The sequence below is a fragment of the Drosophila rhopaloa genome, unplaced genomic scaffold, assembly GCF_018152115.1.
Source record: "Drosophila rhopaloa isolate 14029-0021.01 unplaced genomic scaffold, ASM1815211v1 contig_178, whole genome shotgun sequence".
Lineage (NCBI taxonomy): Eukaryota > Metazoa > Arthropoda > Insecta > Diptera > Drosophilidae > Drosophila > Drosophila rhopaloa.
In genome coordinates, this window is record NW_025335059.1 from 11,457,104 (window position 1) to 11,470,164 (window position 13,061).

General features: G+C 42.4%; 3 protein-coding genes across 3 annotated transcripts; 1 reads left to right on the top strand and 2 right to left on the bottom strand.

Annotated features, from left to right (window-relative positions):
- Positions 1-57: 57 nt before the first annotated feature.
- Positions 58-7,258, bottom strand: LOC108041968. Its single transcript, XM_017120046.2, has 6 exons — positions 7,144-7,258; positions 5,201-6,193; positions 4,821-5,107; positions 3,757-3,953; positions 553-1,553; positions 58-482 (listed from the first exon to the last, which is right to left on the bottom strand). Exons 2-6 carry the CDS (start codon positions 6,179-6,181, stop codon positions 186-188), a joined length of 2,763 nt encoding a protein of 920 aa, XP_016975535.2. The 5' UTR covers positions 6,182-6,193; positions 7,144-7,258; the 3' UTR covers positions 58-185.
- A 1,250-nt stretch (positions 7,259-8,508) lies between these two features.
- On the top strand, positions 8,509-10,691 carry LOC108041974 (MAU2 chromatid cohesion factor homolog). Its single transcript, XM_017120053.2, has 2 exons — positions 8,509-10,000; positions 10,065-10,691. Exons 1-2 carry the CDS (start codon positions 8,583-8,585, stop codon positions 10,543-10,545), a joined length of 1,899 nt encoding a protein of 632 aa, XP_016975542.1. The 5' UTR covers positions 8,509-8,582; the 3' UTR covers positions 10,546-10,691.
- On the bottom strand, positions 10,567-12,983 carry LOC108041973 (zinc finger protein 583). The gene is made up of 3 exons (XM_017120052.1): positions 12,765-12,983; positions 11,562-12,702; positions 10,567-11,508 (listed from the first exon to the last, which is right to left on the bottom strand). The coding sequence occupies exons 1-3, from the start codon at positions 12,882-12,884 to the stop codon at positions 10,847-10,849; spliced, it is 1,923 nt and encodes a 640-aa protein (XP_016975541.1). The 5' UTR covers positions 12,885-12,983; the 3' UTR covers positions 10,567-10,846.
- Between the last annotated feature and the right edge of the window lie 78 nt (positions 12,984-13,061).

A 13,061-nucleotide genomic window follows, 5' to 3' on the forward strand; every position in this document is an offset into this window, starting at 1 on the left:
TGAAGTACATAAGAATCAGTTTTAATAAGCCAATTTCGAATAAATGTGAAAAAAATATTTTTCTTGTTATGGGCATAATTTATTATCGTTTAAGTATGTTAAAAAGTTTACATTGTCCTTAACAGTCAAAACATAATTTGGTTAGGTTAATTGCGAAGTTGCTGCACCGTGAAATTATTTATATTTTACTGCTTTATTGTTTTGGGATCGCGATAGATGCCCGTAAACAGGATCGATCTGGAGGTGCGATCATAGATGACGAACAGGAACGGATGGTTGCACTCGAATTTTGCGGGCTCGACGGGCCTAGCGGAACGGTAGGTGAAGAGAACTGTGGCCGCCGCGGCAGTGCTACCCTCTTCGTCCACCTTGATCTTTGCCACGTGCTTGGAATCTCCAATTGAAATCGCCTCCGAGGTATAATCGTCGAAGGTGGCGGAGGACGCGTCAAACATTTTCGTGACTCCCATTTTCACAAGGATCTAAAGAATAGAATGTGTTTATTGAAGAAACTGGATTGGAAAAAAGGACTGCACTATAAATTAGACTTACTGGGTTCAGTTCCAACCGCTGTTCGAACTCAAACTTGGGCAGCGACACTTCGATTTCGCGTGGCATGGCCTGCTTGAGCGACTCCTCCAGGGTATCGGCGTTCAGCCGGGAAAGCACATCCTCCAGAGAGTTGCTGTTAAAAGGCGGCAGGATGAGCACCATGGAGATGTCCGAGTTCTCATCGGGCAAGCTGTCCGGCTTCTCCTGCGACTCGAAGACCGTGCGATAGGGCATCTGGAGGACGTGGGCACGCAGCTGCTCGTCGACGTTCAGCAGGAAGGTTCCCTTCTGCTGCATCATGGACACCAGCGACAAGTTTGACGGCGAAGTGTAGAAGGGCATCGGAACAGTCTTCTCCGTCTTGAACTGGCTGAGCCACTGGCCCTTCAGGTAGGCGGCGTTGGCCAGGACCAACCGGGTGTTAGGATTGATTTCATCGGCGCTGAGCATATTGCGGATTTGGTTGTGCGTGACCTCGGCGATCCAGTCGTTGATTTCCTTGCGCGACTCCTCGGGGTTGTTCTTGAAGTCGGTCTGCTTGATCTCATTAACCAGACGGGTCTCCGCACAGTTGGTCAGCGGAAGATCGTTGGCGAAGAATATGCGGTCCGCGGAGGCGAACTCCAGCGGCATATTGCTCTGCCGCTCCTTCCTTTTCTTCTTCTCCAGAACGTAGGCGCTGTGCACCACTTCCTTTGAGTCGGCCCACTCCAGATGAAGCACCTTTTTCAACTCCTTCTCCGTTTCCCCGGAGGATCCGAAATAGGCGAGGAGCAGAGCGTGGTAGGTGCTGTAGGGAGAGAAGAAGACGTTCTCGTTGGGAGTGCTCTCCCGGATCGCGTCCAGCATGGACACAGCGAAGTTTTGTTGTCCCTTGTAGAAGTTTTCCCTGCGATCTAGTAGGCTCACGTTGGGTTCAACGGCACAAAGACCTGCCAGGGCGATGGCCGGCAGGACCACCATCAGAGATAGGCTGAGGATATGCATTTTGTGAAAACCTGCTGGAGGTGGATAAAGTATGACAATAATTGGTTATTTTTAAGACCACAAATACGCTTTTATAATTTAGGTATTAAATTGGTTCGATTTCATTATAAAGGCCTTAAAACTTCAAAAAGTTATCTGAAAAGTATAGTATAGTATATAGTATCCCCAAACTGGTGACCTTGAACTGCCAACTTGTGAAATGTTCATATTTTAATGAACAAAACGTGACTGGCATCGAACATTTATGTAATTTATTTGCTTTTTTATGAGTACCGAACAATTTATTAGACAACTGGAACTTTAAAAGCGCATTAAGCCACCCAAATTTATGCAGCTCCCAGAAAGGGTTGATACATCCATTCCAGTCAGAATAATAAAAAACTGACAGGAAATGCTTTCAGAGACATTCCTGTGTAAAACCCACACTAATTAAGAAAGTAGTAAAATTAGAATTGTGACTTTAAGCTAATTAGGAGGAGAGAGAATAACTATCGTGTTTGTTGGCCGGAACCACACATTTAACTTTTTAATAACTTTTCTGGTTATATAAAAACAAGGGAAAAACATTTAGTCTTGCCTGTTTAAGACAAAATCCCACTATTCAAAATTGTATATTTTATTATATTAAAGTACAACATTTAGATTAAATGTCTCTTTAAGTCCCATTAATTAAGTCTAATTAATTAAGGAACACATTTTTACTTCTTGCAATCAAATTTGGTAAATCTTCTCAGAAAGTTAATATAAGAGACCTATGCGACCTAAGCAATGCAAGCAGTAAGTGTGCAATTACTACAAACTAGTTAACATTTAGGGAAAAACGGGAATCACCCTGCTTGAAGATTTTAAGAAAATTTTAAATTGATATTTAATTGCTCAATGGGACTACTTTAAAATCGCCTTGGGCTGATTCACTGAAAAGCTTTTCTACTCCATCAACTCGTTAGTTATCTTCGGCCGACAATTGCAACATCTCTGCAGCCACGACATAAAAAAGTGAAAGTTTAAGCCGCGCCGCTCTGCACTCGAAATTCGCAATCCGAACATAATGAACCCATATGCATCCATCGGAGCATGAAGAGCGTCCACAGATCGGAGCTTTATATCGACTATAGTTTAGCTCTTTGACAGCTGAGCGATGACGAAGTCTGCGGTTGCGTGACTGCAGCCGTCGCAGTAAAGAAAAGCGCTTTGTGTTAAAATAAAAAACCCAAAATTAACATTTCCGATAACCGGTTGCGGATCGCACCGGCAGACCATACTGTAGTATATGATTCATAAACGGTACAAATCGTTGGCGTTTCGTATTTTAGCGCGTATGTATGCTCATTGTTGACCCTGTATTGGGGATTTTGTAAATGCTTTCTGTTGTTGTTACTCGTATTTTAAGGTACCCCACAGACGTAACGCTGGTTTCTGCACATGCGCGGCTTTTGGGAGAATCCAAAAATATTGAACAACCAGTTATAACTGATAGGAAACGGACATGTCAGGGTAATTTAAGCCGCATTGAACTTGGATTAATTGGTTTGCCAAAAATACTTTGAAAAACAAACCATTACGTTAAGTAGTTGAAAGTTATACTGGAAAGGCATTTCAAAATCTATTAATTAAAAAATTTAATTTTAACAAATTTAAATCAAAATTCCGTGGAAGTGAGTAATCGGAATTTTTATTCAAAAGTATTTATGTTTGATAAGGTTTTGTTTATATTAAAAATAACAAATAAAATGAATCATTTAAATTATCTGTGTAACCTAAATGAACTTGAAATTTTCCCAATTTTTAAATTTGACAGACAGCAACACAAAATAACCATACTTTTATAGCAAAATGTTCCCAAAATTTTTAAAATTAAATTCTAATAGACAAGGTTGGGGGTCACCATTGATTCACTCGTACTGATGAGATTATTTGAATCTAACTTCAAGGGAACTTTATTATTTTTTTATATATATAATATAATTGACAAAATCAAATAGCGCAATTGATTGCTTCATTTAAATTGCGTGAGTCAAATATACAAATCCACATACGTATAAAATGTGCACATATACGAAATCGTTTGCATGTACACACCGATATGGTGATTAGTATTACAGAAATAGGCGACGCTCTAATATCAAACCGATTCGATATTGATAGTCATAAGCTCCGGGGGAGTTGAACAAATTGGGACAAACACTTAACAGTCACTGAATAAATGGTGGGAAATACCTTCTTTAAATGTAGGCTTTGAGTAGCACCGAAATCGAACAATAACTAAAACCGAATGCAAGTCTGTCCACCTGCAGCTAAAACTATCAACTGAATCGTTCGACAAGAGAAGCAGGGGACTTAGTTCCGCCAAGCGCAGCTTTTTATATCGATACACAGTAAGTGTAAAGTAATCGGTATCTAACAGGTGATCATAACTCTTTGAACGGTCACCCCGAAATTGGAAAAATGGGTTGGTTCAGCAGGTGTGTTAATCGACTCAAAATAGTGACTTCTTGTGTGGGCATAGTTAAGTACTTTTGATCGTTCCTCTTTGAAAAGTCACCCCACGAAATGGAAAAATGGGGTGGTCCAGCAGGTGTATTAATCGGCTCAAAAAATGTCTTTAATAGGTAAGAAGTTCTGGAAATGACTATGTACTTTATTTATTTTTGAACAAATACTAAGCAAATAAAAAACTTTTGCTCTTCAGCCAGCGTTTTGATTGTCAATTTTTCAATTTTGTTTTTGACAAAAAAGTTTGGCGATGCAATTAGGGAGACATTTCGGCCCTATAAATATATAGTCTTGATTAACATCAACAGGATAGTTAATCTAGCCAAGTCCGTCTGTCTGTTTGTTTCTACGCAAGCTAAATTTCAGTTTTAAAGCTATCTTGATGAAATTTTCCCAAAAGTCTTTATTCTATTGCAGGTAGCAAGGGAAAGGGGATGTCTATATCATTTCTATGTGAGCTTGAAAAAATTGAAAAATTTAATTAAAAAAATTTTTACTTCGTTGTTTTTAATTATGAACGGATATACTATACAATTTCAGAATTAAAAACCGAACGATTTTATTGGTCGAAAGATGTTTCGGAAAATCGAAAAAAATTAAATATATATATATATACATTAATAATATAAAAAAATAGCTGCCTTTCTTATTTATGTAAAAATTAACCAAAGAAAATAAATTTTTTGTTATGTAATCAAATTTATATTACCGAAAAAATTTTACAAATGTATTACAAAATGTTTAGTTGTTATAAAAATTTGCTGAAGACGAGAAGTAAACGGATTCACTTCATTGTTGTTGGGTCACTATAGATTCCCGCAAAAAGGATCGTACTGACTTTGCGATCATAGATGATGAACAGGAACGGATGGTCGCAATTGAACTGGGTGGGATCGGCGGGCCTAGCCGATCGGCTGCTAAACAGGATGGTGGCCGCCGCCGCGGTGCTTCCCCTCTCGTCCACCTTGATCTTGGCCACGTGTTGGGCATCATCGAAGTAAACGTAATCGGATGTTAGATCATTCAAGTTGGCAGCATTGCCGAAAAGCTTCGTAATGCCCATATTTCCAAGGATCTAAAAAAGATACAAGCAATAAATTTAGATATAACTTAAACATCCAGACCGACAATATGGTTTTGAAATGGTAAGCAACCTAAATATACTTACCGGAGTGAGTTTTGTACGCTGCTCGAACTGAAACTTGGGCATCGACAAAACGACCTCGCGCGCCATGGACTTCTCAATCAAATTAATCAAATCGTTGGATTCCAGACGGTTAACAACATCATTAATGGAGACTTGGTTGGAGCTCGGCAAGATGAGCACCATGGAAATTTCGGACTTATCATCAGGAGTGGAGTTTGGCGTCTCCTCCGACTCGTATAATGTGCGGAATGGCACCTGGAGGATTTGGACTTGCAAATTTTCGTCCATATTTATCTTGAAGGTGCCCTTCTGTTGCATCATGGAAACCGTCACAGGTTGGTAGGGGGTTATAAAGAAGGGCTGTAAAGAGGTCATCTTCACATCGAACTGGCTTAGCCACTGACCCTTCATGTAGGCAGCGTTGGCCAGGACCAACTTGGTGTTTGTGGTGATTTCCTCGGAGCTTAGCATGTCGAGGATCTGGTTTTTCGTCTGCTCTGCGATCCACCCGTTGATTTGCTGGAGTGACTTCTCCGGTTCGTTCTCGAAGTCGATTTGGTCGATTTCACTTTGTAGGAGTGTTTTGAATTGGCTCTGCAGGCTCACCTTTTTGTCCAAAAAGATGTGGTTCGCAGAATTGAGCTCCACCATATTTCGACGTGATCGACTCCTGTCTTGTGCTTTTCCCAATATGTATGCGGCATTCACCTCTGATTTAACGGAAGCCCAGTCAAGATTCAGGGCATTCCTCAGCTGAGACTCCGTCTCTCCGGACGCACTGAAATAGGCGAGGAGCAGAGCGTTATAGGCGCTGAACGGGGAGAAGAACAGGTTGCCGCTCGGTTGGTATCTTCGGATCTGTTTAAGCATTTCTACAGAAAAAATCCTTTCTCCATCGAATATCTTTGAACGACTCTTAAGTTTTTTGAGATTCGGTATGTCCATGTCGGCTAATACGAAAACAGGGAGTAACCCCAGCAGGAGCAAACTAAAGGTTTTCATTTCTGGGCTTTTCTGAAAATTAAATGAAAAACACCCTCCAATTAGTGAACTAATACCAGAAGTTATATACAGAAAAACAATTTTGAGCAGTGAATAAAAAATTAAAATGTAAAAATAAACAAGATACACTTGGACATATCGTGATCGAGTCGTCCCTGATCAAAACTACTCCTTCTAACTATTCCTACTACTATAAAGAGTATCAACTAGCAAGTAACATTGTAATTATGACAATCAAACTTAACAAAAAAATCCATTATCAACTGGCAAGTCATATTGTCATAATTAAATCAAAATAAACAAAGCAAAGGACTTTTTTTTAGTTTTATTAACTTAAACTATTTTTAAATTTATTTTAAAATGATGATTCGTTGGTTCTAACTTGTATATTAAATTTAAAGTCACTTATCTTTTAAAAGGTTTATATTACAACTATATAATCTTTAGCCTTGCTAATCTTTTTTATTGAATTAATCTTTGACCCCATATACTTTATATGTTTTTCTTGGAAAGACCAAGAATCCATTAATATAAATTCTTGTTTCCTTTTTGATAACCTAGGGATCAACAGAGATAAAGATGCAATTTTACTTTTATTTTGAATTATACGTAATTCTTACAAAATCAAGAAAAATAGTATTTAACGGACAATAGCATACAAGAGTTTTCACGAGGATGTTAAAAAAATATGGTAAAATGGAGAAAAATATTTTTGATAATTTTGCATTAATTCAATGTAAATACATATATGCTTTATAATTAATCTCGCTGGGTTTCAAAAATGTATACATATATTAAATGTATTTTATATTATATTGATAAGAATATGTTCCATGAACATTTGTATGTACATAGTAGAAACTTTGTTCTTGGTATTGTTTTTTTTTTTTATATTGAATTGAATGATAGTAAAAAGCTCTGAGAAAATAAAGACAAAGATAGAAAAAATTCTTGTTAATTACCTTATTCAAGTCGGGCACAGAAATTATATTAATACAGAAATATTAGACGTCTGGTCAACTGCACTTACAATCTTCAACTAAATAATGCGGCAAATAAACGGCCAATAACGGCTATGAAGCGGTTGGCCCAGCTGATCCTCGAATACTTTACGGTCACACCATTTAACAACACTGATATAGAAAACTAAAGCTCATAAAATTAAGTCGGGCTATTTTAGATCTGCTAATATAGCTTCTCTGCTAATATAACTGATCCTCCTACATTAAATTTATGAGGACAAATTTCTTTATTAAATAGAATTATTTCTTTATCAAGAATTACTATTTTACTATGTACAAGGTAAAGGTATAGGTAATAATCGACCAAATAAATTTTTTGTTACCCTATTTCCTTGATTTCATTTTCAGCAGAGCTTGATTTGAAGTGTCCGACCGACGCGCTTCGAACTTAATTTTCGTGTACAAAACTAGAAGGGTATGGACAAATTAAAATTTTTTTTGCAATATTTGAAAATTGTTTTTTTTTATAGTTCCAGTAAATTCTTATAATAGTTAATGCCTGAGCATTATTACGACTGAAACTAATTTATTAATTTACATGTACGGACAAATAAAATAATTTTTTGTAATATTTGAAAATTGTTTTTTTTTTTAAGTTCTAGTGAATTTTTATACTAGTTATTGCCTGAGCATAATGACAACTGAAAGTAGATTTAAAAGGATATTTTCATATTTTATTGCGTATTGTAAATTTTTTAGAACATTTTTGGAAATTGCTGTCAAACAAGTAAAAGTTGGTGCTGCTCCACCAAATTTTTTTTTATACGCAAAACGAAGGCTTTTTTAAAAGTGGTCTTCGTGAAATTTAATTCACCTTTACACTTTGTAGTCCACACAGGTAGTATAAAAGAAAAAGGCCACTTACAAGATTTACAGTCTATGAGTCAGTGTCAGAAATCAAATTTCTCTAGTCAGTTAAGATAAACCACGATATCCTTTAAATGTTATATTTAAAAAACTCTTCAAAGTTAGATTAGCCTACCAGTGTCGTAACTAAAAAAACATAAAATTTTATGAAACTAAATTAAGGAAACGGCATATAATATTTGAGAATACTCTAAAACTAAAAGCAATTCAAAAAGTGGGATGTACTTTATATTATTATTTGGTTATTATTTACAATTTACACATTCAATGTTTATCCTCGAATTAAATAGATTTAATAATAGCAGATATAAATTAAAGCGATCCATTACATTTCACTACTTAATCATTTTGCGGAAACCGTGACTCCCACCGTGTCCACGGAGCGATAGTCGCAAACGCTTGTGCCACCACTAGCACCAGCACTGACCAACACTGGCAGCCACCACCGCCACAGCACAGTTGCAAATTGACAACAAAATTACGCGATAAACAAACCGCAATTGCTGTCCGAAATGAGCGCATCGACGAGCACGTCGGCGACGGCGTCCCAGGACGCCTGTTACATATCGCTGTTGGGTCTGGCAGAGTACTTCCGCACCTCGCAGCCTCCGAACATCAAGAAATGCATCCAATGCTTGCAAGCTCTCTTCACATTTATGCCGCCTTCGAAGGTCGAGGCGCGCACCCACTTGCAAATGGGCCAGATCCTGATGGCCTACACCAAGAACATTGATCTGGCGCGCAATCACCTGGAAAAGGCGTGGAGCATATCCGAACCGCTGGCCAACTTTGACGTGAAGTTCGACACCGCTTCGTTGCTGGCCCAGTTGCATTTGCAGACGGACATGAACTCTCACCAGGCTAAGGTGATGTTGAGGCGCGCCGTAGAACTGTCGCAGCACAACGTCTACTGGCACTGTAAGCTCCTGCTCCAACTAGCCCAAATCCATGCCAGCGATCGCGAGTACTCAGCGGCCTCCGAACTGTTGGCTGTGGGCGCAGAAAGTGCCGACGAGGCGAGCGCCACGTACCTGAAAGTGCTGTTTCTGCTCTCCCGCGCCATGATTCTTATGATCGAACGCAAGACGAACGATGTGCTCGCCTTGCTCAACTCCGCCGGCCAGATAATCGACAATAACATACCCAATCCGCACCAGAAGGAGTACCTGAAAGTGTTCTTCCTGGTGCTGCAGGTGTGTTACTATCTGGCCCTAGGGCAGGTGAAGACGGTGAAGCCCAGTCTTAAACAACTGCAGATGTCCATACAGACGATAATGGCGCCCAATTGGCCCTCGGACGAAGCTATTTTCGGAGCCAATCAGCTGGAGATGTTCGTGTGGCTGCCCAAAGAGCAGCTTTATGTCCTGGTTTACCTGGTGACCGTTTCGCACTCCATGATGGCAGGTTATATGGACAAGGCACAGAAGTATACGGAAAAAGCACTCACCCAGATCGAGAAGCTCAAGCAGCAGGAGGACAAGCCTATTCTCTCCGTTTTTAAAGTGATCCTGCTCGAGCATATTGTGATGTGTCGTATGGTAATGGGCAACCGGGAACTAGCCATCCGAGAAATAGCCGCAGCGAGAGATGTTTGCCTGGCTGCTCCGCAACGCAGCCTTCTTCGGCGCCACTCGGCACAGCTGCACTGCCTCATCGGCCTTTACTCTATGTCCACCAGTTTTTTCGAGCACGCTGAGCGGCAGTTTGTTGTGTGCGTGAGCGAGACCACCGAGCGGGACCTGAAGCTTTTCGCCAACCTCAACCTGGCAATCATCTACCTGCGCACTAAGCGGGACTCGGATCTCAAGCAGATTCTGGACGCAGTGTCCACGGAGAACACTCACACGTACAGCAGCCAAGCGTTGATGGGAGGATTTTACTACGTCCAGGGCCTGCACGCCTTCCACAAGAACAGCTTCCACGAGGCCAAGTTAGTAAACTTAGGAAAAATTTATTGAGGCTGTGTAAAAACTTCTAATTTTCTTCCCTTACAGACGATTCCTTCGCGAAACCCTAAAGATGGCCAACGCTGAAGACCTTAATCGACTAACCAGCTGTTCGCTGGTTCTGCTGTCGCACGTCTTCCTCAGCATCGGAAACTCAAAGGAAAGTATGAACATGGTGACGCCGGCCATGCAACTGGCCAGCAAGATACCCGACATCCACGTCCAGCTGTGGGGATCGGCAATACTCAAGGACCTGCATCGTATGTCCAAGGATGTCCAGCACGAGAAGGATGCTTATGCCAATCACGTAAAATACTCGGAGAACCTGATAGCGGACCAGCGCAAGTGCGTCCAAAGTGCGCACCATGAGCTGGTCAACTGGTTCCAGGGCGATCCGCCCGTGACGAGCGGTCCGCCTGCCGCCGCCGTCCTGCTCCTGCCCGAGTCCTCCGTCGCAGCTTCAGTCGCCGTCATCGCCTCCACGTCGGCGGCCATGCAGACGGCGGGGCAGTACGCCCAGTTCTACTAGCAATGTGACGATGATGCAATGTACCACTTAAGCTTTTATTTTTATCTACGACCTAGCGACTAAGTTAAGACTAAAGATGTTCTAAAGTTGTGAATTTTGTCATAAACAGTGTTCCCAAGGGGAAAAGTAGACGGAAATGTAAAGTAGATGAGTCTTGCTAATCTGAAAGGGTAATCATTTTTCAGGTGCTGTCTTGTTTGAAAGGCAATTCAGACATAGGGAAAGTAAATGGACCTAGAATATAATCATTTGTGCAAATCGGCGTAAATAACGACCGACTTTGTACACTTCCAAACATAACTTAAAGCATCATCGCAGACTCAGTAATCTCATTGAGATCTTCCTTGAGGGCTCCGCTACCGTTTTCCTTGTTGCTGAGAAATGTGAAGTGCACTAAGCGCTTGTCGTGCTGCTCGTGGCCGGCCAAATGAGATCTCATATCGGGCATCGACTTGAACTCCTCACTGCACACCGGACAAATGTAAATTCGATCGCCCTGGTGGGTGCGCTGATGCATCTGGCAGTCGCCCCGTTGCGTGAAGGTCTTCGCGCAGAAGGGGCAGACGTACGGCCGTTCACCCGTGTGCGTCCTGCGGTGGTTCTTTAGTACATTTAAAGCGGTGAACCTCATGGGGCACAGATCGCAGGCGTATGGCCGCTCGCCAGTGTGCTTCCTTTTGTGCTTGGCTAGGGAACAACTGGTGGTAAACCTGGCCAAGCACACTTCGCACTCAAAGGGCTTGTCGCCGGTGTGGGTGCGGGCGTGAGAGGCAAGCTCCGCCTTGGTCACGAACGAGTGCGGACACAATTCGCACTTGAAGCTTTTAGTCTCCGAGTGCCGCAATTTGTGCTGGCGAAGGTTGGCGTTCTGGGTGAAGCTCTTCCCGCAGATATTGCACACAAACGGTTTCTCGCCGGTGTGAATGCGCATGTGGTCACGTAGAGTGGATAGCATGGTGAATACTGAAAAGTGAGAAGTCGATTATTTGTACCAAATAGGTTTGCATCCAACTCACCTTTCTGACAGACCGTACACTGATTGCGCAGATTCCGTTTGTGCCCCTGCACCATATGCTTGCTCAGCTGCTCCTTGGAATCACACTGCATCCCACACTCCGGGCAGTTGTGTGCGCTATGGTTGGCTTGGTGCTCAGCCAGGTGATCCGGAGACACGAAGACCTTTTCGCACTCGTTGCACTTAAAGTTGCGGTTTATGCAGCCTTTTTGGCGTCTATGAATCATCAAGGATTTTTCTAGCGCAAAGCCCGCATTGCAGTGATCGCAGTGGTACTTAAGCTCAGTTGTCAAGGCTGCACTTGCTGCTGTACTTGCAGTGCTAACGGCCACTGTAATTGGTCCCCCGACTGCATTTAAAGTTTTGCGGTTGGTTCCCAACCGAAGCGGCTTGGAGAGCGAAGATGCTTCTGCCGAAGACGTGGCCTGCACATCATGCTTTACCACTGCCCGCCGGCGGGAGGATCTCTTTATCGGCAGAGCAAGTTGTACATCCTCATCTTGCTTCTTGGGATCCACAGGGTCCTCCTCCTTCTCATTCTGTTGCTGCGTCAGGAGTTTGGCGGCGCTCTTTCTGGTGGTAACCTGTGGAGCGGGTACTGTGATTACCTCCGCCTCGTTGTCGACTTCTTCGAAAATGTCCAGGTTACACTCCCTTATCTGCTGCTCCAGCTCGTTGTCATCGCCCTCGTAAATGACACTGGTTTGCGTGAATACCACTTCCTTTTCGTCCTTCAAGTTGCCCTGGACATGTAGGATGAGGTTGGTGGTCCTCTCTACGGGCTCATCCGGCAGCTCGTAGTCGAAGACCTCTCCCTCGCCGTCGTAGTCCAGATCCACTGAACTCGCTGCCTTGATCAGGCAGGTGCTCTGTTCAGCATCTGTGGTGGTCACCGCATCTGTTTGCACGCTAGCTGTGCATCTGCTGGGTTCCCAGCTAATGGTCTGCACAGCCTGGTCCGCCGTGACCACTGGACAACTTATGGGCACCTTGTTTTCGGGCTCCTCGGGCAAGGCATTCGGTAGCAATTGGCGCAGGGTGCGGCTGGAGTTCTCACACTTGATCTTGAAGGTGTAGCATCGATTGACTTCACCCAAGCAACTTATGCACACTTTCTCGGGAAGATTATCTTGGCGGCGAGGCTTAAAAGCAGAGCGTTTACCCAGATTAACATGGAATTCCGGAGTATTAATGGGCCACTCACCTTGGTTTTAGTGAAATCCCTGATCATGTCTGCCAGGCAGCTGCCCGATCCCCCGTCGTAAATGGACAGAAAGGGTCCCGTCGAGCCTAGGCAGGTCAGGCAGATCTTATCCACATCCATTTCGCAACGCAAACGCTTCTCCAGATTTTAAAGCAACAAAAATTAAAAAACATGCGGTACGACCGCAATTGGGTTCACAGTAAATACCAAACTATTATAATAACTAGGCAAATGCAGTCTGGTCACACCCTAACAGCTATTGGCGGGATTGTCTTAAGTATTTATGTTTCAAAAATA

Coding starts and splice junctions, on each gene's coding strand:
- LOC108041968 (XM_017120046.2), bottom strand. CDS start 6,181: ATGAAAACCTTTAGTTTGCTCCTGCTGGGGTTACTCCCTGTTTTCGTA. Junction 3,954..4,820: donor AGTGACCCAACAACAATGAA/GTGAATCCGTTT, acceptor CCGTTCAAAGAG/TTATGATCACCTGTTAGATA. Junction 483..552: donor AGCGGTTGGAACTGAACCCA/GTAAGTCTAATT, acceptor TCTATTCTTTAG/ATCCTTGTGAAAATGGGAGT.
- LOC108041974 (XM_017120053.2), top strand. CDS start 8,583: ATGAGCGCATCGACGAGCACGTCGGCGACGGCGTCCCAGGACGCCTGT. Junction 10,001..10,064: donor AACAGCTTCCACGAGGCCAA/GTTAGTAAACTT, acceptor CTTCCCTTACAG/ACGATTCCTTCGCGAAACCC.
- LOC108041973 (XM_017120052.1), bottom strand. CDS start 12,884: ATGGATGTGGATAAGATCTGCCTGACCTGCCTAGGCTCGACGGGACCC. Junction 12,703..12,764: donor GGGATTTCACTAAAACCAAG/GTGAGTGGCCCA, acceptor TCTGCTTTTAAG/CCTCGCCGCCAAGATAATCT. Junction 11,509..11,561: donor GTGTACGGTCTGTCAGAAAG/GTGAGTTGGATG, acceptor CTCACTTTTCAG/TATTCACCATGCTATCCACT.